A 26,990-nucleotide genomic window follows, 5' to 3' on the forward strand; every position below is an offset into this window, starting at 1 on the left:
AGATAGGACAATCCCTTTAAAGCCTGTCTGCTAGCATACATTACTGTATACTGTATTACTGTATACTCTATCGAGAAGCATATATCTGCGCCCAGAAAGTGGTTGTTGCTGTTCAAGTCTGTTAAGTTGCCTAGCTTTACCACCCATATTACAACCATATGGAGAAGAATTCAGGTATAAAGACAAATGCCATCTGACTAGTTGCTCTTTATAAGACTTGTCAGTGACAAATACACAGTCCCATTATTTCTGCCCTGTGAAACTCATTGGAGTACTGAATTTTTATGGGTCTCATTAAAGGAACTAAATTCTGGGATCCCCATTCCATTGAACAAGTCATAATATGGCCAATATGGCAGTCAACAGGGAGCTATTCACATGGATAATATTAACATAACGTGCATTTGGAAAGTCTTCAGACCCCTTCACTGTTTTCACATTATTATGTTGCGGCATTGTGCTAAAATAATAAAAAAAAATCTAGTTTTCCCCCATCAATCTGAACTCAATACCCCATAATGAGAAAGTGAAAACAGAATTTTAGAAATTTAATGTATTAAAAAGGAACAACTACAATTTTGCCTGGACATGTGTTCAGACCCCTTACTAAGGGACACTTGAAATATAGCTCTGGGAACCTCTCATTTCTCTTTCTCATCTTTGAGATGTTCTACACCTTGATTGGAGTCTACCTGAGGTAAATTTAGTTGATTGGACATGATTTTGAAAGATACACCCCTGTCAATATAAGGTCTCACAGCTGACGATGCATATCAGAACCATGAGGAGGAAAGAACTGCCTGTAGAGATCAGAGACAGGATTGTGTAGAGGCACAGATCTAAAGAAGGGTAAAAAAACAAAAACAAAAAACATTCTGCTGCACTGACAGAGCACAGTGGTCATCATAATTATTAGATGAAGAAGTTTGGAACAAGCAGGACATTACTTAAAGCTGGGGGAGAAGGGCCTTGGTAAGAGAGGTGACCAATAATCTAAAAGTCAATCTGGCTGAGCTCTAAAGATTTTGTGTGCAAATGGGAGAAACTTCCAGAAGGTCAACCATCACTGCAGTGACCAGAAAGAAGCCTGTCCTCAGTAAAAAAAAAAAAAAAACACCTAAAGGATTCAGGCTGTGAGCAACTACATTCTCTAGTGTGATGAAACCAAGATTGAAGTTAAAGGGCCAGCACGCACACCCTAATCTTCACCAGCCAATAGCTGGCAACCCTGGGATATTTTAGGCACCTTCTCCTGTGGGAGGGTCCTGAGCAATAGGATCCTAGCTTGCTAGTTCCTGCAAAGTTGTGCTGTATTCGTTTGTTTGACAGTGTTACTGAATTCTGAACCTCCGCTAACTGATCTGTACCTGACCTCCGTATTGACCTTTCGTTGCCTGCCCTGACCTTGTACTATTTCTCAGATTTTTCGTATTTTGCCTGCCCTGACCTCAGCCTGTCCTTGTCCTATGGTTTGGCCTGACCCCTTGATGCTCTGCACTGGTGTCTCTGACCCCTGTGGGTCAGCTGTCAGTCACACACAGACTAATCCAGGTGGTAGCAGCCTGATGCTTCCACTGCATCAAAGTCCAGATTCCTATATAGGGGATAAAGGGCGAAAACCTGGTGAAGCACCAGGCTTCTACTCCCTGGAGTAGCAGCCCGGTGCTTCCCCTGCAGTGAAGTCTAGATCCCTATATAGGGGTTAAAGAGTAAAAACCAGGGGACTGCCAGGATAACCCCCTTAGAGATATCCTCAAGGCAAATCTGTTGGTTGACACAGTGTTTCCACAGACATTGCTGTGACTTACTTGCCGTTACTTTTCTGTTTGAGCAGACCATTACTCCTCAATTATTCATTATGAACGTCAAAACGGCGGTCATGGCCCCTCCTGCATCCCTTACTTAATTGACATCGTCATCAAGGCTTCCATCAAGACCGAGAAGCCGGAGAGTCTCAGGATCACTGTGGAGACACTATCCTATTTTGGCTGGATCATCAGCCACAAGAAATTCTCACTGTCTCAGTCCCAGCGCATTCTATTTTTGGGGATGTGGTTTAAAACTGTGGCCACACGTGTACTTCTCCTAGCCGACAACATGATACCTGTCAGACCCTCAGACAGGGGTCCCCTCCTCCTCTTCCCCATGCTTATTTTGTGCAAGATGGTGGTACCATTTGTTCAATTTTTCTCTAGAAAGTCATTTTTGACAACTGGGACAGGTCTCTCTGGACAATACCATCCTTCATCTGACAAAATCTGTTTTGGTGGCTCCATTCCCCTCAGGTTGTTTTAGGTTTGCTCTTTTCTTCTGATCCACTGGAGGTCAACACCACAGACACCAGTCTTCTTGGCTAAAGAGGAGTGTTTCTTCACCACATTTGCTTCTGGATGTTTTTGAAAGCCCAGCCCACAATCGGCATACTGGAACTGCAGGCCTTCTTTCTTTCTCTCCTTCACTGGGACGAGAACCTTGCAGGCTATCTGCTTTGGATTCAAACAGACAACTCTACGGCCATGAATTACATCAGTCATCGGAGTTGCACATGCAGTTAGTATGTCATGAAGGAAACAGCCTGAATCCCCAGTTGGACAGGACTCCACATCCCATCAATATCTGACGTACACATCCAAGGGTCAACAACTGAGGTGCCGACTACCTATTTCAGGGATGCTGGATCCCTCAGAGCAGTCTCTCCACCCTGACATCTTTGACATGATCTGTAACCATCGGAGAACTCCCAATGTCAACCTCACGGCCTCCTGTCTTAACCACAAGATCATTTATCACCACACCTGGAAGCCTTCCTTTTAATGGTGCAAGGACAATCAGGTTTCTCTCATGGTCTTATTACTACTCTCCATTATCTCCTTCCTTCATTCAGGTCTGAATGCTGGGTTAGCGATTAGCACTTGTGAAAGGTTAAGTCTTATCCATTTTTTTCCAGAGGCCATTTGCTTCCAGATTTCCATTCAGGACTTTCCTCCATGGAATGTTACACATGGTTCCTGCTTACAGGTCCACCCCCTCCCCCATTTCCACCTAGTATGAGAACCCAGTTTCTGACATTCTTTAGTCTCCCCCATTTGAGACTTACAGAGATATATGCTTATGTATTCTCTCCAGGAAGGTGGCCTTCTTCATTGCGATCGCTTCCATCAAGAGGGTCCCAGGGCAGTTCTTTCCTCAGTGCCTTCTTTCCTTCCAAAGATGGTTTCTGCTTTCCACCTAAATAAGGAAATTGTTTTCCTGTCCATCCCCTTTATGTCCCCATTCGAGTTCTCTCCACAAGCTCATCATGGTCAGAGCACATCACCTGTATTTATCTTTGACTTCTTAGAATGGAATTTTTAACTAGCTGGCAATAGAAAGATAATTAAATTCCTTGGGAGATATCTCTTTGCATATTATTTTCCCATGGAGCATTGCCAATAAGTCTCTATAACATGGGGTACTTCAAGTAAGTTTCCATACAGGACTGTTCTCTTTAAGTAGATCCAGGATCTTGTCTAAGCCACATTCAAGGCATCGCACCGAGCCAGCCAGAATCCATACTGATGAGGGGAAAGCACCTTGCAACAGCTGTCTATTGCTGGATTTTTGACTTGGCAATATTCCCTTGTCGAATCCAAAGGCTTGTAAAAAAAAACTCAAAAATAACCAGATTTTGACTCATAGGGAGCCACTTCCACAAGGTGGGGCTAGGGAGATTGTTCTTTTCCTTGCGATATACCTCTTTGCATATTCTTGAAGTTTAGGAATAAATGTCCAGCAGTCTTAAATAAAGGTCCATCTGGATTTTACCAGTTGGGGGTTTCCCTGCACAGTCTGTCACTGGCAGCACTGACTGGACAGACTGTGTAGGAATAATACCCCCCCAACTGGTAACACCCTGTTAGACCTTTATAATAGATAATAGAGGAATGGCACATAGAGTCTCAAGTAAGAAAAGATGCTTCAGAATTGTTATTGTATGCGGAATGCAACTAGTTACTAAAACATACATCAGGAGAAGTGACAGGACCTCTTTAAAATTAAAATTAATCCAATAAAATAAATACTTACTGCAAAATTCACACAGCATTGGCACTAGACATCTTTGTTTCTCTGGGCACTACTATGATACATTCAGCCCTTGTGTGGCAGAGGACATGTAAGACTAAGGCTCCATTCACACGTCCGCATTTTCGTTCCGCTTTTTGCGGAACGGAATTGCGGACCCATTCATTTCTATGGGACCTGGAATTGCGGATCCGCACTTCCGGGTCCGCATTTCCGTTCCCGAAAAATATAGAACATGTCCTATTCTTGTCCGCATTTGCGGACAAGAATAGGCATTTTCTATTAAGTGCTGGCGATGTGCGGACCGCAAAATGCGGAATGCACATCGCCGATGTCCGTTTTTTGCGGATCCACACACACGGACGTGTGAATGGAGCCTTATTGAATCAGAATGAGTCCAAGAAATCTTGTGTGCCAAATTGATCTTACAATGTCCCTTTCCTTCTGTTACATATTGATGGAACAAGGCAAGTTGTGCAACACATATTAAAAAAAGAAATGAATCGCACATCCAGCTGCTATGCTTTGAGCTCATCCCTGCTACTTTTGCAGAAGACCGCACTAAATAGCGCATGTGTACCGCCTCCTATGCTACATGCTGAATGAGGCATTAGTGTACATTTTGATCAAAAGGCATAAGCCCACTCACCACGCCAAGGTTGCCTCTATGAGTGGGTCCTAACCTAATTATAATATATTCGTAATATATGACATGATATATTATCACTGTAGAGTAACCTTTTTAAGTTTTCCATAAATTTCACCCGAAAGCCAAATATCCCTAACTTTTTGTAATGTAGAGTAGTGTATGACTAAGGTCAGAGTGGGAAGTGACTTCCCTAAAGACATTTATTGTAATAAACTTCATTTTTGCTGCTTTGATGACTCACTCAAACAAAACAAAGGTAACATGAGTGTAATGTATTAGTGACCCGCAGAGCTATATGATCAGTTTGAAAACTGTCTAGTTGGTGACAGGCTCCCTTTAAAGTGTAGTAATAATGGAAATAATAATGATGATAATAAATAATAATAATAATAATAATAAAATAGATGGATGACTAAACAGTATCAATAAAAGATGCACATGTGAAGTTATCAGTTTACCTTTTTAGAAATTGAAAAAAGTAAAAAAAATGCATCTCTATACTTTGCCTAGTGACAACTCTTTCAGGTTAAAGGGGTTCCTCTGGATAGATCATCAGCATCTGATCGGCGGGGGTCCGACACCTGGGACCCCCGCCGATCAGCTATTTGAGAAGGCAGCGGCACTCCAGCAGCGCCGCGGCCTTCTCACTGTTTACCGCAGGCCCAGTGACATCACGACTAGTATCGACTGGCCTGGGCGCGGCTAAGCTCTGTTCACCAGGCCAGTCGATACTAGTCGTGATGTCACTGGGCCAGCGGTAAACAGTGAGAAGGCCACGGCGCTGCTGGAGCTCCGCTGCCTTCTCAAACAGCTGATCGGCGGGGGTCCCGGGTGTCGGACCCCCGCCGATCAGATGCTGATGATCTATCCAGAGGAACCCCTTTAACCAGAAAAAGTTGTCACTAGGCAAGGTATAGAGATGCATTTTTTTTTCCTTTTTTCAATTTCTAAAAAGGTAAACTGATAACTTCACATGTGCATCTTTTATTGATACTGTTTAGTCATCCATCTATTTTATTATTATTATTATTTGTTATCATCATTATTATTTCCATTATTACTCCACTTTAAAGGGAGCCTGTCACCAACTAGACAGTTTTCAAACTAATCATATAGCTCTGCGGGTCACTAATACATTACACTCATGTTACCTTTGTTTTGTATCAACTGGCCTGGGCGCGGCTAAGCTCTGTTCACCAGGCCAGTCGATACTAGTCGTGATGTCACTGGGCCAGCGGTAAACAGTGAGAAGGCCACGGCGCTGCTGGAGCGCCGCTGCCTTCTCAAACAGCTGATCGGCGTGGGTCCCGGGTGTCGGACCCCCGCCGGTCAGATGCTGATGATTTATCCAGAGGATAGATCATCAGTTAAAACAAACTGCAGAACCCCTTTAAAACATTCTTTGTCATAAAATATCATGGTTTCATTAACCATTGTTTTTCTTCCTCTTTGTGGTCTGTTCTTTCATGCAGATGGTATGTCCAGCTACCCGATCAGGAGGCACATCAGTATCACAATCTGGATCCAGGTTGTTTCTCTTCTTCACCCACTTCATGTCAGCCACCAAATGAGGAAGAGGAAGAGATGATTTGTGAGGAGAATTCTGCCCTCTCCTCTCGTCTGCATCCTTCCGTGGCTGATAAAATCCGGGAACTGGTATCCCAAGGCATTGATGAGGTTTATGCTGTCAGGAAACAGCTGAGGTAAAGAAACAACTACAACTACTGCATGTATTGGACACCATCAAATTGAACATGGATCTATCCAACGTATTAAGTTGCTATTACATTTCTGTTTCTTTTAGTTTATTACACTTACTTGTAATTGATATTGTGTTCGTACACATTTGCAATGGTTTGTAGATCAGGTACCAAATATATTTGCATACTGCATACCAAGCAATGTAATTTTCAGTAGGAAATCCTCTGAGATTGTCATAAATATATTATTGCCTATTACTCTCTTCACATTAGGAAATTTGTGGAACGGGAGCTCTTCAAACCAGATGAAATTCCAGAACGGCATAATTTGTCTTACTTCCCTACAGTAAATGACCTGAGGAACCACATCCATGAAACACTAAAAGCACTAGGAAATGGAGAGCTCATCTATGAACAGGAAGCTATTCCAAGAGCAGTAAGAGATGACAAGATATTGATGTCATGGTATTCTATGGGGATTATTAGCAAATATTTTTTAATCTCAAATATAGTGGATGGTGGCGTATACACACAAAGGAAAGCTAACAGTACAGAACATTGTAGACTAAATAGCTCTGCTTCCATGTAAGAAATACAATTGCTTCAATAATGTCTTTATTTGCCAATGTGAAAATGTGATCGTTATATCAGAATCCAATTGTGAAAACAGTTGACTACTCTCAGGTGCTACAATGGAAGAGATTTACACACAGAGTGGGTTCTATCGTGTGTATGCAGGTTAGCTGATGGCCACCTGTAGACAACCCAGATCCCGTATCAAAACTGTGAGCTAAGTTGTTTGAGAACCCAAGGTGCAGAAGTGCCCCAGGAGTGCAGGAACTCAATGGAGGAGGGAGCCCACTAACTTATGGCACATTTGCACACAATTCACTTTCTCACAGTTAGAGTACACTCACCTCTCTTTTTTCTGGCCTTCTGGCTGGGTAAGACGAGGAATTTGTATACATCCTGCTGAATGTTCAGGCTGTAATGGCAGACATTCACTTTATTTAATTCTTCTGTCACTATGTGTTCACTTTTCACATTGTCACAAAGACTTACAGGGTGCAGCGCCCTTATGGGCTACCCCCTGAGATGGAGGGGTGTGTGACCATCAGGTTCCTCACCCCTCTGCAACCCCTTGGCTTCCCCCTTCGGGAATGTGGGGGCGGATCTCAACTGAGGCTCCTGGCCAACACCTGAAGTGGCAGCCTAGGTGAAAGATGGAGCACGACTGTCTCTTTCTTGGCCTCGGCTGAGGTTGGTCACTTGTCCCAGACTCTCACTGGGCCATCTGGCTCGGAACAATGGGGATTGGTTTATAGGGTCCTTCCCTTGTGAAGAGGGCTTGTGATAGTCTGCATGCTTGTGCACTTTTTTGTGTGCCCTTTGTATCCACATGCATGAAGAAAGTCACGTCGCTCAAGAAAGAAAAAAAAAAAAAGGAAAAAAATTCCCTCTGACTTCTGCTCTATATTTGAGCTGTCTCATGTGCAGAACACCAGAACAGGTAGTAAAGTAGACCCACCACCAGACAGCACACTGTGACATAGAGGAGTGTCTCAGCGTAGACATTGGCAACATACTGATAGGATTGTCACCAGTGTCTGATGGATGGGGTTCTAACGGATGAAAGAAGTGACACTGGCAATAGATAATAAAAAACATTGTACCACTTTGCCATTGGTTGTAAAGAAGACCCTTCATGCAGGGAGGATGTAGAACCCTGTGTCGCTGAATAGGTCACACACTCCTAAGGTCAGACCTGATTACTGTCCACTTCTTCTGGTGACTGGTTCACTTTAACCTCTAGTTATTGGGATAATGTGCAGTACAATCATTACAATAGAAATGTGTTATTTCTCGCCCATATTCATTGGGGGACACAGAGACCATGGGTATAGCTATAGGGACCTCCTGAAGATTTTTTATTTTAGTACATTTTTTTCCTTCTTTTTCAGATGGGAAAACAGTGGACGCCTCGCCTGTTCTCCCGGGGTCGAGTTGCGCCAGTGGCGGTCATCTGCACTGCTGCCTCGCTCCCCTGCATCCCGCCAGCCAAGGGGTCACCCATCCAAGCCCCCCTTTTCCAGCGTCCTGCCACTACGGTGCCAGTAGCTGAAGGGGTGACCCTGCTGGACCAGACGAGGGGTGAAGATGGCGGCAGAAAAGAGAAGAGAGGTGAGTACACGGGACTAGGTGAGTATGTTTGACCCTCTGGGTTGGTCTCCCCCTCCCTCGTGGTGGCAATAGTCTGCGAACAGACAGGGCTTCAGCATAGCCCAGCACCTGCAGCCATTCCAGCACCCCTGAAGCATTCCCCTCGGGCACAGGCCGTTTGGTTGATGATTGAGTGGAGGACATAGGGGTTAATAGTGTGCTGTATGCATTACTGGTGCGAATTAGGACCTGCCGTATTTCCGTATTAACATGCAGGGAGCGGAGCGCAGCTCCCGCTCCCCTACAAAGCGGCATCTACCCTTCGGGAGCGGACGCCGGGTTAACCCTCCTGGCCCTCCCTCACTCTTGGTGGTGATAGTATTCAACAATCAGCGGCATACTTATGCCCTGAAACCATTTCCAGGACCACCTTGTCTGCCTGAGGCCATCATCAGCACTCCTCTTGTCATTCCCTTCACTCCTCTTGTTGTCCAAGAGGGGACATCGGCACATGGGGGGTTAATACGCCGTCCGGAGCGCACATGCAGAGAGGGGAGCGCAGGAGGCTTCTGCTCCCCTCCACCCTCCGGAGTCGGATTGATAAGGGCCGGCGCCGTCCACTATTGCAGCACCTACCTCATTGCCACCCCCTTCGGGAGCGGACGCCGGTCGCGCCGCTCTGGAGGGGGTTAACTGCATACGTTCGGCCGGCACCGCATCTGTGCTCCGGCCGCGATATTCTTTGCCCGGCCCGCACTGACGTCCGCCTGGCCCAACCGGCGGACACACAGGGTTCAACCCTGGCGCATTCGCCTGCTGCTCTGTTAATGCGCTCTCACTCAGGTCCCTCTGCGCTCCGCCAGGCGCTAATGCATAAGTACCGACCTCCCCCGCTGCAGACCAGGAACATGCACCGGCGGACACACAGGGAAGGGAGCGTAGGAGGCTCTCCCCTATCTGTGATCTGCTGTTGTCAGGGCTCTTAGGGGGTTAATAACTTCCCTGACAGGAGTGGGGGGTGCGCTCTGGCATGAATCCTTCCCACCTTAACCCTTTCTGGCCAGCCACTGAGGGCCAGCACCAGATTTTTCTGAGGATTCTATCTCAGTAACAGGTGCTTCCAAGTTATATAGTTACCCCTTCCTGCCTCTCTGCCCACTTGATGTTGGGCATCCAAGTTTTTATAAAAAATATGCGCATTCATACGGGCCCCCCTCAGCCTCATCACCGCAAGACCACCCTGTCTGTGGGTACCAAGCTGGGCCTGTGTCCTATAGCGGGCAAAGGAGGACATCTCATAGTTCCCAATCCCCCTCCTGGGTCCGTTGGTTGATATTCCTCCACCTGCGCAGACAGCTGAAGTATTCCCAATCCACCCTCTGGGTCGTGTGGTTGATAGTTCTCCAGCGCAAATTCCAGTACAGGACCTCTGGATTCCCAATCCGTCCTCCAGGGGCCGTTTGGTTGATAATTCTCCTGCGCACTCCAGTACAGGACCTCTGGATTCCTAATCCGTCCTCCAGGGGCCGTTTGGTTGATAATTCTCCAGCGCACTCCAGTACAGGATCTCTGGATTCCCAATCCGTCCTCCGGGGCCGTTTGGTTGATAATTCTCCAGCGCACTCCAGTACAGGATCTCTGGATTCCCAATCCTTCCTCCGGGGCCGTTTGGTTGATAATTCGCCACCAGTGCGATCCGGTGCAGAACCTCTAAGAATTCTCATTTCACCCTCTGGGGTCATCTGTTTGATAAAATCCACCTGCGCCATCCAGCGCAGACCCTCTGGAAGTTCCCATTCCATCCTCCGGGGTCGTCTGGTTGATAATCCTCCACCTGCACGATCCATTGGTGGACCTCTGGATCTTCCCAATCACCCTCCTGGGTCGTTTGGTTGATAAGCACCGCCTGCGCACTACAATGGTGGATCTCCGGACTTCCCAATCTCCCTCTGGGCTCGTTTGGTTGGTTAAGCACCGCCTGCGCAATCCGGTGAGTGTACCTCTAGAAGTTCCAATTCCACCCCCAGGTAGTTAGTTTGGTTGATAGCTCCCATCGTCGAGCCTGCGACTGCCATGGACAAGATTCTGAGAGTTAAGACTGCACACAATGGGCCAGAGCAGGATATTTTCCTCCTCGGTCACCACCACACCCCCACCCTTCCTCCCTAGGGTCACGCTCAGTCGCACCCTCCTCTCCCTGGAGAGGTTCGGTCCAAAGGGGGGGATCAGTGGTTCGGTCTCTGACGTGATTCCGGTGCGATCTTTCAAGATGGCGTCCGAGGTAGACAGCAGTACTTGTCGTATGCATTACCCCCTTCCTTGGGCGGAGTATTGCACTACTACTGGATGCAGTACTCCCTTGGATATTACCTCTCTCCATTGGGGTCTAACCGCACTAGAACTGTTTCAGTGCCGGCAGTAAGCGTTTCCCTTTTGATAGGTGGCGGAACTGCATTCCCACTGGGGTCAGTACTTACTGTATGCATTAGCCTCTTCCATAGGTGGCGCTATGGCATTATCCCTGGTTCAGTGTTTACTGTATGTCTTACCCCCTTACGTAGGTGGGGTATTGATACAGGACTCTCCATATGCCTTGCCCTTTCCGAAAGAGGCGTACTCTCTCTACTTGGATTCGGTTCCTGCTGGATGCATTACTGCATTGCCACCCTTCATGGTGGCGTACTTGTCCTACCACTGTGCAGTGCTTGCCGCAAGCATTACCCCCTTTCATTGGTGGGATAATTGCAACATTGCCCATTCCACAAGCGATCCACTACCGTGGGGAATGAGTACACATCTTAGATGTTGCACTTCAACTACGCCACGGCTATGGATGCCTTAGCTTCTTCTACAAGTGGGGCGTAGCGAGTATTGTTACACGCTGGTGCCCTGTACTCTTCTTCTAATGGTATTTCGGTGCCGCCAGTGGATACTGTGGCTGTTTCCACGTTGTGTCCTTTTCCTTCGGTGTCGGTTTGGGGCAGAAATATGACAACCTCTCTCTTCAGGGGGTTGACCAGCGTCACTCATGTGTCCTAGCATCCCTATATCCATGGTCCTCCACTGTTCCAATATGTTATCCACCATTCCTGATGTGGGAAGTGGTTGTGCTGGCACTCTGGTTTGGCTTTACAGCGTGTTCTCCGCTGGTGCGGTTTTTACGCTGGTACTAGCGCTCGCAGTCGCTGCAGTGGGGCATCCCCTCAGGTGAGGGTTCCACCCTGTCGCTGGCTTGGCGGTTGTTCCTGTTCGACGCCCTTCCCAGGTGGAGTGTTTAAAGTTAGCTCTCCTTCCCTGAGGCAGTATGGTACCATGGCTTCTATCGGATTCCTCTAGTCTGCCCCCTCAGTTTGTGCTGGCGGGGCACGCTGCGGCTCCTACGGTACGGGCGTCTTGGAGTAGCCATTACATACTCTGGCTCCTCCTGCACGGCTCCTTCGTCAGGTGACGGATTCTTCTAACACCGAATTCGATGGTGTACGCTGCATTGCCTCCTCCTTAGGCGGAGTATGGCGCCGCCACTCTCATCAGGTGGCTACTTCTGTGTAGTGCCAGTCTCAGATGGGGAATGGGCTTCGCCCTGCCCCCTTTTCCTTCAGTTTTTTCCTTCTCTGGCTCAGGGTTCACGGTCACTCCGCAAACCTTGGTAGCTCCTACGTTACTATTTCCTCTCATCTACGTTGATGCAGGGTATTGGTTCTGTGTTCCGGACTGATTGTTGGGCTGTGACGTTTTTCCATATTCTCCTTCTACAGGTGAATCCTACCCGTTGGTCCTGGGTGTCCTACCCGTATCTACAACTACCTCTCAAGACTTGCCTACTGACTGTCACGTCAGTCCGATGGTAGTCATGCCTTTTCACTGCACTTTCCGTGGCTAGACTACGAGACTCACCACGCCAGGTGGAGCGGGGGTGCTGTCGCGACTCGCCACCGTTGCTGGAGTTTCGTTCCTGGAACAGAACACCCCTTCTATTCTTCCTCCTCGAGGCAGGAGATTTTCTCTCTTCTTGGTCTGGTCGAAATTTCCGTCAAGCAGCGTTGCTACACCATCAATACACGGTCGCTGACGGAACTCCTCACTGCCGGTGATTCTCATATCGTCTCTACTTCTACCTATCCAATGTATTGATTCCTTGGCTTGCGGTTGGACACGCCTCATTCCGGCGTTTTTTTCTTGGTAGTTTATCAGCCGGCTTCTCAGTCTCCCCACAAGCCTCTTCGGCTCGAGGGACTTCGGTGGACCAATTACCGTTTCTGGAATTCCCCCCTTGAACCCTTGCGGGAGATGTCTCTCCGACTCCGGTCCTGGAATGTAGTTTTTTCTTGTGGCTATCACATCCATCAGACGGGTGTCCGGGTTGGGTCGCTCTCTTGCAGAGAACCTTCCTGGTTCTTCACAGGGATAAGCGGTCATCCGGCCCGTTCATTCCATCTCCCGATGGCGGTCTCTGATTTCCATTTCAATGAAGAAATTGTCCTTCCATCACCGTGTCCCTCCCCTTCACACCCTAGGGAATGGGAGTTACACCATTTGGACGTTGTCAGGGCTCTGACTATTTATTTGCCAGCCTCCAGTTCCTTCCGGCGTACGGGCTCCTCTTTTTTTTGTCATCCCGGAGGGTCCTCGCAAGGCATTGGCGGCCTCCAGGGTGGCAATTGCACGTCTGCAATTGCTGAAGCATACTGCACCCGGGGCAGGGTTCCGCCCTTTGGTGTCACGGCTCACTCCACCAGTGCGGTGGGCGCTCTTGGGCTCGGAGGATTCAAGGTTCGGCCGCGCAATTGTGCAAGGCGGCTACTGACCTCCTTACGCACATTCACAAAAATTTGCCAGGTGCATACTTATGCATCGGCGGGCGCTGCCTTGGGCCGCTTGGTCTTGCAGGCGGCAGTTCTTAGTTGCCTGCAGGGACGCTTGCTCCATGTGTCTGTGGTTTTCCCTCCCTGTGGACTGCTCTCGGACGTCCCATGGTCTCTGTGTCCCCCAATGAATATGGGCGAGAAAACAAGATTTTTGTATAACTTACCAGTAAAATCTCTTTCTCGCTCTTCATTGGGGGACACAGCACCCACTCAGTATTGTTGTTCGGCCACATTTGTGGCTGTTGCTGGTTAGAACCTGGTTTGGTTCTCGGCATTGTTGCTGTTCCACGTTTTTTTTTGTTGGTTTACTTGCTTCTCCTACTGCTTCTCACAAACTGAAGCTCTCTCTCCAGGCTGGAGGGGGTATAGCTGCCAGGGGAGGAGCTAACAGCTTTTACTAGTGTCAACGCCTCCTAGAGGACATAGCTATACCCATGGTCTCTGTGTCCCCCAATGAAGAGCGAGAAAGAGATTTTACTGGTAAAAATCTTGTTTTTCTTTTTGATGTTACATATTAATATACATATTCATTTTCTTTCAGCTTCAGTGGAGTTCTGACAGTGGCAGTGTTCTCAATGAAATGGTTACTGTGACGTTTCAATCCTCTCATGAAGGTAGCCTTTATTTGTCTTTTTTAAGTTGTGCTTGTCTATACTGCATACTATAGTAATGGTTTTATGAATAGCTTTGCATTTCTTATGATGTTTAGCACATTCATAAAAGCATATGATAAATGATGCGCTCCTGGTCAACTAGCCTAAAGGGCATCTTACCATCCAATTATGGTTGTTCTACTTTTTATTTCACTTTATATAAGATATAGCAGTAGTTAATATTCTATATTAGGAGTTAGGGTCTGTTTGGTTTATATGCAGCTTTAAATTTTCTGCTGCCCTTGATTGTTAGTAACTGCTGTGTTCTGTATTGTACGTCTCCTACTGAGTTCATTTAGAGTAGGCATGCTCAACCTGAGGCCCTCCAGCTGTTGCAAAACTACAACTCCCAGCATGCCTGAACAGCGTACACCTATCAGCCTACAGCAGGGCTTTGTGGGAGTTGTAGTTTTACAACAGCTGGAGGGCCGCAGGTTGAGCATGCCTGATTTAGAGCATCCCATTCCATTACTAATCACAATGCCCCACAAACAAGCCACAATGCGCACTTAATTGCTGAAAACAGTGGAGTTAATTCATTTGTATGTAGAATGTACACACGGCACACACAAGCTAAACTTGAATAAATTGGCGGTTTTGAAAACATGACAAGTTGTACAAATGAATTAATTTAAATGGATTGTTTATCCTTGGGGACATTTTCAGCAGACCCCTACAGTGTGGCTGGCCCTGTGGTGGCAATCATACTGACTTGATCCTCACTGCTGGGTTCCGGCTCCATTGCTCCCCTTTGGGCGCCGCAGGTCTTGCATCTCTTGTGTCAACATCTGGTTTGATGTGGGTCACATGGCAGCTGCAGCCAATGACTTGCCGCAGTGGTGACATGTCATACATGTGTCATGTCACTGGGTATCATGACACATGGGTGACACCTCACCACTGTTACCAGTCTTTGGCTGCGGCGACCACATGGCCCACATCAAACCGGATGTTGCCGCAAGGAGACTCTAGACCTGTGGCTCCTGAGAGGGGCGATAGAGGCAGAGTCCAGCAGCGGAGATCAGGTTAGGTCGAGTTCACACTTCAGTTATTTGGTCAGTTATTTCCATCTGTTATTGTGAGCCAAAACCAGGTACAGGTCAAAAACCCAGAACCAGGTGCAGATCTTTCCATTATACCTTATCTCTGAGTAGGCTTTACTAGTGGTTTTGGCTCACAATAACTGATGGAAATAACTGACCAAATAATTGAAGTGGGAACTATAGCTGATCTTAGGGAGACCAGCTACAAAAAACACGGTGGAGCCTCATTTAGGAGTCTCAACACAGCAATTGAAAGTGCTAAGTTCCCCCGAAACAGCTGTCTGTGGATGATAACTGACTTAGGTCTTCCCCATCACATCCTTAAGGCTTGTAAAAGAGCTGGATCTTGAGATAGGGGCCACTTATTAGGGTGGATCTGGTGATCTCTGTAATGGGGGAACCCCTTTGCTTGGTTTTCCTTCCTTTGAAGGATATCTGGCTTTCACTGTGTTGAAGACCCATAACTGGGGCTCCACGGTTATTTTGCATATGAAGTGGGAACTAGGCCTAAGTATTATTGCCACTATGGTCTGGCCACACTGGAGGACTCTGCAGAAAAAGTCACCAGTGGCGAATAACCCTTTTAATTACCCCAATCTTTTTTCAATGCAAACGTTGTCTGTGTTTTGTTTCTTAGAACAAGATTCCATGCTAAAAGTTCAGAACTCTTCTAGTCAAGATAACTGTCAAGATACAGCTCAGCTGATCTCTTCATTAACCTCTCTACAACCCAAAATCTTTGCGCAGCTTCAGGTTTGTGATTCCATTAGCACTTACTAAATTAATTTTTAAGTTAAAGTGGTTGTCACATTTAGGACATTTATTGCATATCGATCTCAGTTCACTGCTTTTGGACTTCTGAAAATAGCCGCATCTTGCTCTCCTTCACTTTGGGGCTCTATTCTGGACATAGGAGCTGGTTCTAGAGGAGGAACCCGTACCCATCAGACACTTATGGCAGATCCTAGCGATATGCCATTAAGGTCTCAGATGGAAATACTCTTTTCTCGCCCATATTCATTGAGGGACACAGGAACCGTGGGTATAGCTATGTCCTCTAGGAGGCGTTGACACTAGTAAAAGCTGTTAGCTCCTCCCCTGGCACCTATACCCCCTCCAGCCTGGAGAGAGAGCTTCAGTTTTTTCTAGTGTCAATAGGAGGCAAGACCTCTTATTGAAGAATTTTTATTTTTCCTTCTTTTCAGGTGGGAAACAGTGGCCTCGCCTCCCTGTTCTCCCGGGGGGAGCACGCCAGCGTTGGCTCGCCACGCTGCCTCCTCCCCCAGAAGAAGACAAGGTGGACCAGGGCAGCCTCGCTCCCCTGCATCCCGCCAGCTAAGGGTCACCCGTCCAAGACCCTCTTCCAGCGTCCTGCCACTACGGTGCCAGTAGCTGAAGGGGTGACCCTGCTGGACCAGAGGAAGGGTGAAGATGGCGGCTGGACAGAAGATGAGGTGAGTACACGGGACTAGGTAAGTATTAACCCCTTCCCCCTCCCTCTCTTCCTCTTGGCATGGTTCTCCCCTGGTGCCCTTCACCCTTCTCCCTCTCGGCATAGTTTTCTCCTGCCCTAAGGGTTAACTAGGGGGACACAGCAGGCACAAGCTGCCAGGGGCCCTTATTATCTCTCAAGACCCCTATAACAGTCCCTCTCACTCCCCCCTAGGCTGGTGGACGGCTAATAGGGGGTTAATATGAAGGAGGAATCGGGGCCGCAACTCTCAGCCAGGGGCGAGATGGCGCTGCGGGATGACAGTCTATACATCAGCGGGACGGAGAGGAGCGCATGATCCTCGCTACCGCTCCCCAGCTCCATATTTCGACTCTGTCGGGAGCGGGCTCCAAGCGAGCCGCTCCGACAGGGTTAATGAGGGAAAAACAATCGCGGACGCCTCATGCGCTGCATACTTCATTTACCTTATGGGGGACTCCAACCACCTGCTGCATTCCCCCTTAGCACCGGTGAAATTCTCCCGCCTAGCTGTTCCCCTCCCCCAGAGCCAGGTGTTCACCGCCCCTGCTCTCTGAGTTTTTAACCCGTCCTGGCCAGCCATTTCATTCGGCTGGCCCTGGGTGTCAAGAATTAATATAGTGCAGTTACTTACTAAAGTAACCCTTCATACTCTAAGAACCAATATAAAAAAAAAAAAAAAAGAGAAGCATTTAATACGGGCCCCGGTCCCTTCAGCACACATTCTGGGCCCGTACACTGTCCCGGTCACAGGAGGACAGCTCATAGTCCCAATCCGCCCTTCACGGTCGCTTGGTTGATACTTCTCCATACACCTGCGCAATAAAGGGAACCCTGAAGGATTCCCTATATGCCCTCCAGGGCCGTTGGCTGACAATCCTCCACCTGCGCAATCAAAGAAGGACCTCTGACATTCCCAATCCACCCTCTGGGTCGTTTGGTTGATGATTCTCCGCCTGCGCAATTCAATAGCGGACCTCTGACATTCCCAATCCACCCTTCTGGGTCGGTTGGTTGATTTTTCCACCGGTGCAATTCATTACAGGACCTCTGGCTTCCCAATCCCCCCTTCTGGGTCGTTGGTTGATAATTCTCCACCTGTACAATTCATAAGGACCTCTGACATTCCCAATCCACCCTCCCCGGGACGTTGGTTGATAAGGAACCGACTGCGCAATCCGGTGGACGGACCTCTAGCAGTTCCCACTCCAACCCCTGGGTATTTTGGTTTGATAGTCCCCACCTACGCAGTCCGCAACTGCCAGGGGCGAGATTCTGAGGGGTAGACCTACGTGCAAGCGGACCACAGCAGGACATCTTTCTTCTCAAATTTCTCCACACCCCCTCCCTTCCTCCCTAGGTCATACTCAGACACCCCTCCCTTCCCGGAGAGGGTCAGTCTAAGGGGGGGGGGGGGGGGGGGATCATCACTGATTCAGTCCCTGACATGAATGCGAAGCAATCTCCCAGGATTGCGTCTACAGTGGCCCGCAGTACTTGTCGTAGGCATTGCCCCCTTCATGGGGGAGTATTTGCACTACTTTGGGATACAGTACTTGCCTTGTACATTGTCCCCTGCCATAGGTGGACTACGTACCGGTACACTGGTTCAGTGCCAGGCGTATACATTCTCCCTTCTGTAGGTGGTGGTATTGCCACTGGGTTCAGTGCCTGCCGTATGCATTAGCCCCTTCCATAGGTGGCGTGATGACATTATCTCTGGTGCATTGTGTGCTGTAGGCATTACCCCCTTACTTAGGTTCAATATTGCACTCCCTCGGGGTACAGGACTCGCCATATGCACTAGTTCCTGCCGTGGGCATTGAACCTCCCCTTGTAGGTGGAGTATTTTCCCTACCACTGTCTTAAGTACTTGCCACTGCATTCCACCTTCCATAGGTAGAGTAATTGCATCACCATTACATATGGTCCCGACTGTCGCGCTTTCTATGGGCGGAGTGTTGCATTAACCCCTTTCCGCAAGTGATCCACTAGCGGGGAATAACTAAACATCTTAGGATGTTGCAACTGAAACTCGCCACGACTCTAGGTGCCTTCGCTTCACAGGGGGCGTGGCAACAGTCGGTACTCTTACTCAGTGTCGGACTGGGGTGCCTAGGGCCCACCAGTAAAATGTATTTTGGGGGCCCACTGTACGGATACAGTCAGATATTACCTGCTCACACAGCAGCAAGATGCTACCAGATGATTGAATATTGGGGGCCCTGCAGCAACTTTGAGAAGGTAGGTCCTGGGGAGAAGAGGATACCGGCAGCTTTCCTCTATACCTAGAAGTCATCTCAGCCCTGATTGTATCCATAATAATAAACTGGGGAGTTTTTTTTAATAATCAAGTTTTTTTATGACCATAGGCTGGTTGAGGTGCTGTACATTGAATATATATATGTATGTAGTGCAGTAAGTCTATTGTGTTATATGGCACTTGTACAGGAGGTGGGAGACTAGGGGCCCACCTTGCTCAGGGGCCCACCGGGGGATTCCCCTGTACCCCTGTGGGCCAGTCCGAGCCTCTCACTCTGGTGGTATACTGATGCCGCCAGTGGTTATGGTGGCTATTCCTTCCTTCCTTGGCGCGGTTTTGAACATGCTCATCCTCTGTCTTCCAGGGGGTTGCCTAGTCATTTATGTGTCCCAGAGATCCCCTATCTCCATGGTCCTCCGCCATTCCTGTCGGTCATGATTTTGTCCGCATCAATGCGTAGTGCATGCTCCATTGCGCATATTTGGTGAGTGTGTTCCAGTGAGTCGAGTGTTTTCACTGACTCTTTATTTTCTATCACCACTCCTCCATCTTGGAGAAGTGGTTATGCTGACACTCTCCACAGGTGCAGCCTCTTTTGCTAATGCTTGAGTTCGTAGTCGGTGCAGTGGGACGCCCCCCTCAGTTAGGGGCTCCCCCTCTCTAGTGCTAGCTTGGCAGTTGCTCCTGCTCAGCGCCCTTCCGGGTACAGCTTTTAAATTGTCTCTGCTTAACTCGGGCAGTATGGTACGTGGCTTCTACGGCTAGTCTCTGGCCTCCCCCTCAGCTCTGCTCTCACGGGCAAGCGCTGGCTACTACTGTGGGAGTGGTATTTGCGTTACCACTACATACTTCGGTTCTTCTGCAGCTCATTCTTAAGGTGGTAGATTCTTCTAGCACTGAATTCAGTGGCCTCTGCGGGTGGCCCCCTCCTCTGTTGGGGTATGGCGCTAGCAATACAGTGTGGCTCCCCTTGCCTGGCTCCTCCTAAGGCGTGTTCTTTTGCACAGCCACTTAATCTTGGCTACTCTGTATAGCCCCGGTCTCAGACAGGGAATGGACTTAGACCTAGCCTATTCTTCTCCTGTCTTTTTCCTCCTCTGGATCATGGTCCATAGCCACCCCGCATGCCTTGGTAGTTCCCACGTTACTACCTTCCCTCATCTGCATTTGCAGGGGGTATTCGTTGGTGACCTTCCATTTCCAGACACGCTCCGGTCCTGACTGGTGGGCTGTGGCGCCCTTTATATCCCTCCTTCTACTGGGACTTCTTCCATGGGTCCAGATGTGCTAACTGTATCTACACGAAAGCTTTCCACTTTTCTCTCCCATGCAACAGTTCGGAAGCATGCGGCTTGGACGCCCTGATATCTTCTTGGCGGGAGCTCTCCCTTCTTACGTTTTTTTTTTCCCCCTCCCCTCCTACCCAGGTTTCTACAGAAGATCAAGATGGAGGGCATTCCAACGAATCCTAGTCACTCCAGATTGGCCCCGTTGCGCGTGGTACGCTGACCTTGTTCTCCTTCTAGGAGACGTCCCTTGGTCACTGCCACTCAGAGACGACCTTCTTCATAGGGTCCGGCGTGGCTATTGAAACCGCCATTCTGACGTGGAGGGGGTTTTCGGCGGACGTCATCCGCACTATTATTCAAGCCAGGAAGCCTGCATCACCCAGGATCTATTAGGACCTGGAGGTCCTTCCTGGGCTTCTGTGAGAGCCGGGACATCCCCTCACTCCTTTTTTTCTCTCACCACGGCCCTATCCTTTCTACAATCAGGGTTAGTTAGTCTCCTGATGGTTCAGGTGTTGGCGCTTCTATCCTGGGGCAGCTTCCAGCGTACTCTGTTTCCCTAGCGTCCATGGAAACCTTCCTTCAGGGGTTGAAACATACGGTTCCTCCGTACAGTCCTTTACCGCCTTGGGATCTGAATATAGTTCTCTCAGCGTTCCAGCCTTCTCCCCTTGAGCCCTTGCGGGAGATCTCACGCCGACTCCTGTCCTAGAAGGTAGTCTTCTTGTGGCTATCACATCCATCAGACAGGCGTCCGAGTTTGGGGCGCTCTCTTGCAGAAATCCCTTCCTGGTTCTTCACATGGATAAGGCAGTTCTCCAGCCTATTCCTTCTTCTCCTGAAGGTGGTCTCTGACTTCCATATCAATGAAGAATTGTCCTTCCTTCACTGTTCCTCCCCTTCACACCCTACGGAAGGGAGTTACGTTATTAGACGTTGTTTGAGCTCCGATCTTTTGGCAGCCTTCAGTCTCTTCCGGCATACAGAACCCCCTTTTGTCTTCTGAAGGGTCTTCGCTAGGGATTGGCGGCATCCCAGGCGGCGGTTGCACGTTGGATTCCGGCTGCAGCTGCTGAAGCATACCGTGCCCGGAGCAGGGTTTCACCCTTAGGTGCCACGGCTCACTCCACACAGCGGTGGGCGGTTCTTGGGCTCAGAGGATTCGCGCTTCGGCTGCTCAGTTGCGTAAGGCGGCTACTGGTCCTCCTTACACACGTTCACAAGAGTTTACTAGGTGCATATTTATGCATCGGCGGTTGCTGCCTTGGGCCGCGTGGTTTTGCAGGCGACAGTTCTTAGATGCCTGCAGGGGCGCTTTCTTCCATGGGTCTGTGGTTTTTTCCCTCCCTGTGGACTGCTTTTGGACGTCCCACGGTTCCTGTGTCCCCCAATGAATATGGGCAAGAAAAGGAGATTTTTGTATAACTTACCAGTAAAATCTCTTTCTCGCTCTTCATTGGGGGACACAGCACCCACCCAGTACTGTTGTTCGACCACAGTTGTAGCTGTTGCTGGTTTGAACCCCGTTGGGTCTTTTGGCATGGTTGGTGTTCCATGTTTTTTCTTGGTTGGCTTGCTTCTCCTACTGCTTGTACACAAACTGAAGCGCTCTCTCCAGGCTGGAGGGGGTATAGCTGTCAGGGGAGGAGCTAACAGCTTTTACTAGTGTCAACGCCTCCTAGAGGACATAGCTATACCCACGGTTCCTGTGTGCCCCAATGAAGAGCGAGAAAGAGATTTTACTGGTAAGTTATACAAAAATCTCCTTTTCTCATCCGTATCTTTGGGGGACACAGGCTTGACCATGGGTATAGCTGTTGCTGCTAGGAGGCGGACACTATGCACAGACCCTTCCTACAGGGAAAATCTGTTTTAGCTTAGTGTCTGTAGGAGGCAGACCTCCCTGCATTGCAGGTCTGCTGTTTTTATATTTTTTTCCTTTTTTCTAGCGGGAGTTTCAGGCAGTCCTTAAATCTGCCTGCACTCCCACCCAGGAGACGGGAGACCAGGGGGTCCCCCAAGCTTCCTGCTCCTTCCCGTTGTCCAGAAGCGAAGGAGGACCAGAGGTTCCCACAAAACCTCTGTATCCCGCCAGCGTTCGGATCAACACAACCATCCACCGCAAGTCCCGTCTATTCCGGTGAAGCGTCCCTCACCAAGGGGCCTCACACCGAAGGTGGTGATCCGGCTGGAGCCAGGGGGCAGAAGACGCCGGACAGGTGAGTATATAAAAAAAAAAAATGAGGAAATTTGCCCCTAAGTGCTCCCCCTTCCAGTACCCTCCCCTCCCCAGGTTACCTGGTCCTCATCTGGCATGGGGGGTATGCAGGGTGAAGGTACAGTCGACCTGCAACATGCACGATGCTGGGGGCGTCCGTTTTCCAGTGAGGGGCACATCAGCTGCGCCAACTCTGCAGCGCTCACCGCAGCGCATCCTCCTGCTGCTACCTCGGCGGCATTTGCGGCGTGGCTGCTGAGATTCGCATGGGGGTGGAGTGTCCTACCCTGTTTAATGTATCGCCGCTTCCTGTTTGTCACGGTGGCTCGGTGCCAGGGCCATGGTTAAAGGCTTCTGGGCGGCCTGATATTACAGGGCCCGCCTGTGGCTTATTTTTCCTCGAACGGCGTCTGGGTTCGGCCGAGGATGCGGGCATGTGGTCCGACGTGCGGGGCGGGGGGGAAGTGGGGTAGAGCCAGAGATGCAGGGCTGGCGCTGAGCGGCTGTGTCATTTGGGGGTGGGGCTTCTGTTCTCCATGCCCCCACACCAACAGCAGAGCAGAGGGAGAGTGGGCTCCACCCACTTCCGGGATTTAAAACACCTGGCTGGACGCTGATGAGCTGGTCTTACCCAGCCTGTGTCCCTCCAAGCAGTAAGTGCTGTTTGTCCCTTCTTACAGGGCCAACCTTCCCCTCTTCCTCGCTTAGGAGCCAGGGTTGTCATTATGTCTGAGCCCAGAACCCAGGTCCCAAAGCAGGCGGTCCCTTCGGTGCGTCATTCTGCCTGTGCGTCGTGCAAAATTTCCATCCCCTCAGTCAGACTTGCTCTGCTTTGCGTGTGCTGCTCCACCATCAAGTGGCGTGGCCCCGGACCCAATGGTTCCTGCTGCCCAGCCTATGGTAGAACCGGAATGGGCACGTTCCCTGTCTAGGGTGGTACAGGATGTCTCCAATACCAACAAGGCCATTGTGAAAATATTGGGGCGTTTGTCGGCAAGGCAGTACTCTGACCATCCCACAAAACGGACCAGAACATAGTCCCCCAAAAGGATGTCTGTCTCTCCCGTTTCCTAGGCCTCTCCTTCTCCTGCTAGAGAGTCTCACTCCGACGTGTCCTCAGTGGAAGAGGCATGTTCTGAGGAGGGGGGGTGTCAGATGAGGATGTTGTCTCGCCGGAGGGTCAGTCGTCCAAACTGTCCTCCATGGTGGATAATCTTATTACGGCGGTTATCGAGACATTACAGGTTGAGGATCCCGCACCGTCGTCTGCCATCTCGGGTTTTTCATTTAGAAGGTCCCATTGCTTTCACAAGTGTTTCCCCAACCACCAGGAGTTTGATTCCTGTCTTTCCAAGGAGTGGAATTTTCCTGATAGACGTTTTACCTTGCCAAAATGCTTGAACGTCCATTATCCTTTTCCGGAGTATTTGAATAAAAAATGGTCGTCCTCACCTATAGTGGACCCGCCAGTTTCCCGCTTGGCTAAACATACTACCTTGCCAATGGCGGATGGGGCTTCTTTCTCTGATATCAAAGATAAGAAGCTGGAAGCGTTTGCAAAATCTGCCTTTGAGGCAGTGGGCACAGCACTGCAGCCTGTATTTGCCTCTACATGGGTGAGCAAGGCTATGGGGGAGTGGGCAAGTAATTAACGTCAGGGTCTCGACTCGGGAGTCCCCGCGGGGGAACTTGCAGATATGGCCCTGCAGCTCTCTCATGCCAGTGCGTATATTTGTGAAGCATCTTTGGATGCGGCCAGGCTTATGTCTCGTTCGTCAGCCCTGTTGGTGGCTGTTTGCCGTACCCTATGGCTCTCCTGCTGGGCGGCAGATAATGCTTCAAAGCGGACCCTGATGGCCCTCCCCTTTACCGGCAGCAGACTTTTTGGTAAACACCTGGACAAGATCATTTCAGACGCTGCAGGTGGTAAGAGTACGCATTTACCACAGAACAGGGGGTGGTCCAGTAGGTCAAAAAAGCGAAAGCTTTTTTTCGCCCCTTTCGGAGTATTTTCAGCCCCAAAAGGGGGTTCGACAAGTCAGCCACGGATCAGAAATCTTCCATAAAGCCTTGCCCTTCCTGGCGTTCCCGTCAACAGGGCTCCAAGTCCTTTAATCCTAAGAACTCCGCTGCATGACGGGCGGCTCCCGGCGCCCTCCTTTTGGGTGGGCGGCCGGCTTCATTTGTTTCGGCATGTCTGGCTGGCTCACGTCTCGGACGTGTGGGTGAGGGAGGTCATTGCAGAGGGCTACAAGCTGGAATTCAAGTCCTCCCCTCTGTCTATTTTTTTCAGTCATCTCCTCCGACCTCTCCCTCAGCCCCAGATTCATTTTTTTTTGGGCGATTTGCACGCTGCTGCCGCAGGGGGTAATTGTTCCGGTGCCGGCGCAAGACTGTTTTCGGGGGTTTTACTCCAATCTCTTTGTGATTCCCAAAAAAGAGGGGACGGTCCTCCCCCTTCTGGACCTCAAGGCGCTCAACCGTTTCCTTTGCATCCGCAGCTTCCGGATGGAGTTCCTGAGGTCGGTCATTGCGTCCATGGAACCGGTGGAGTACATGTCATCGATATACATCAAGGATGCTTATCTTCACGTACCCATCTGCGTCAGTCATCAGAGATTTCTCTGGTTTGCAGTGGGTCCATTCCACTTCCAGTTTGTAGCCCTCCCATTCGGCCTGGCTACGGCTCCCAGGGTCTTGACAAAGGTTCTGGCAGCAGTCATGGCACTGCCCCATGCCAGGGGGATGGTAGCGATCCCTTACTTAGACGACATCCTGGTGAAGGGTCCATCATTCTGGGTGATGGCGGTCAGCCTGAGCATACTTCTGGACACCCTGGAGCGCTTCAGATGGATCCTGAACGGGCAGAAGTCTTGTCTTTATCCAATGCAGTGGTTGACTTATCTGGGCATGGTGCTCGACACATTTCAGGCCAAGGTGTTCTTGCCTCCGGAGAAGCTATCCGCTCTACTTCTTCAGATTTTCCCCTTGTTGCAGCCAGTTTCGGTTCCCATTCGTCACTGCATGCGGGCCCTGGGGCACATGGTCTCTGCCTTCGAAGCAGTTGCCTATGCTCTATTTCATACCAGAGAGCTTCAGCGAGCCATTCTGTCCAGCTGGGACCGCTCCCCAGCCTCCTTGGATAGGCCTATGCATCTCTCTGCCCCGGTTCGCCGGGCCTTCAGATGGTGATTGGTCTTTCCGATGTTGACGTCGGGCCGCTCGTTCCTTCCTCTCCATTGGAAGGTGTTAACAATGGACGCAAGCCTCAGAGGTTGGGGGGGGAGTGTTGGTAAATCTCTCTGTTCAAGGAGTATGGTCACGCGAGGAACGCTCCCTTCCAATCAATGTTCTGGAGTTGAGTGCAATTCGTCTCTCTCTGCGGCATTGGGCCGACCATCTCAGGAGTTGTCCGGTTCGGGTTCAGTCCGACAACTCCACAGCGGTGGCGTACCTCAATCACCAGAGCGGCGCCCGGCAGCCATGGCGGATACGGCACTGATTCTCAGCTGGGTGGAGAAACATGTTCCGGCACTATCGGCAGTTCACATCCCCAGTCGACAACTGGATCGCAGACTTCCTCAGCCGGGAGTGTCTCGATCCTGCAGGTCTTTCGAGCCATCTGCAAGCGGTTGGGGCGACTGGATGTGGATCTCATGGTTTCCCGCTTCAACAACAAGGTTGAGGACTTCGTTGCGCAGTCCAGGGACTCCATGGCCCTGGCGTGCGACACGCTGGTGATTCCGGCTCACGTTTCCGTACGTGTTCCTGCCTCTTCCTCTCATTCCGCGTCTCCTTCGGAAGATCAGGTCCGAGGGACTGCCCGTCATTCTTGTTGCCCCAGATTGGCCGCGCCGGGTGTGGCACGCGTCTCTAGTCGCCGAAGAACCCTGGCGTCTTCCTCTTCGGGAGAACCTTCTGTCGCAGGGGCCGATCTTACACCTGAATTTAGGGTCGCTACATTTAACGGCATGGCTGTTGAAGCCGCCGTACTGAAGGCTCAGGGTTTTTTGGATACGGGGGTCCAGACCATGATTCGGGCCAGAAAGCCGTCGTCTTCCAGAATTTACCACTGGACCTGGAAGTCCTACTTTAGTTGGTGCAAGCAGCAGTAGAGTTTTGCAGACGGCGGTTCTCTGATTGACGGGAGGGTTGCTTGTTATACCCGCCCTTGGGGATTGCTCTGTAACGTCCCATGGTCAAGCCTGTGTCCCCCAATGATACGGATGAGAAAACTAGATTTTTGTACTTACTGTAAAATCTGTTTTTCTTCTGTTTATTGGGGGACACATTCTTTTTGTTTAGGGGCATTTTCGGGCCTGTGTGGTTCTGGGTTTGTACATAGTGTGATTGATTAATTTTTTTGTATTCCTTCTCCTACTGCTCTTGCACTAACTGTTTTAACTTAGTCCCTGTAGGAAGGGTATAGCTGAAGGGGAGGAGCTTATACTTTGTGTGCTTAGTGTCCGCCTCCTAGCGGCAACAGCTATACCCATGGTCAAAGGCTGTGTCCCCCAATGAACGGAAGAGAAACAGATCTTACGGCAAGTACAAAAATCTAGTTTTAAAGGGGTGTCCCCACAGTAAACATTTGTGGCATGTACCCATAAATATCAA

At 49.7% G+C, this 26,990-nt stretch overlaps 1 protein-coding gene across 1 annotated transcript in view; it reads left to right on the forward strand.

Annotated features, from left to right (window-relative positions):
- The window catches only part of CARF (calcium responsive transcription factor), a 76,697-nt gene that overhangs the window by 44,916 nt on the left and 4,791 nt on the right, over nucleotides 1-26,990 (forward strand). The window contains exons 10-13 of the mRNA XM_040439659.1: nucleotides 6,184-6,414; nucleotides 6,685-6,847; nucleotides 13,978-14,050; nucleotides 15,770-15,885. Of these exons, the coding sequence (XP_040295593.1) occupies nucleotides 6,184-6,414; nucleotides 6,685-6,847; nucleotides 13,978-14,050; nucleotides 15,770-15,885 (583 nt within the window). The remainder of the gene's footprint in view (nucleotides 1-6,183; nucleotides 6,415-6,684; nucleotides 6,848-13,977; nucleotides 14,051-15,769; nucleotides 15,886-26,990) is intronic.

This window comes from Bufo bufo, chromosome 7, assembly GCF_905171765.1.
Source record: "Bufo bufo chromosome 7, aBufBuf1.1, whole genome shotgun sequence".
Lineage (NCBI taxonomy): Eukaryota > Metazoa > Chordata > Amphibia > Anura > Bufonidae > Bufo > Bufo bufo.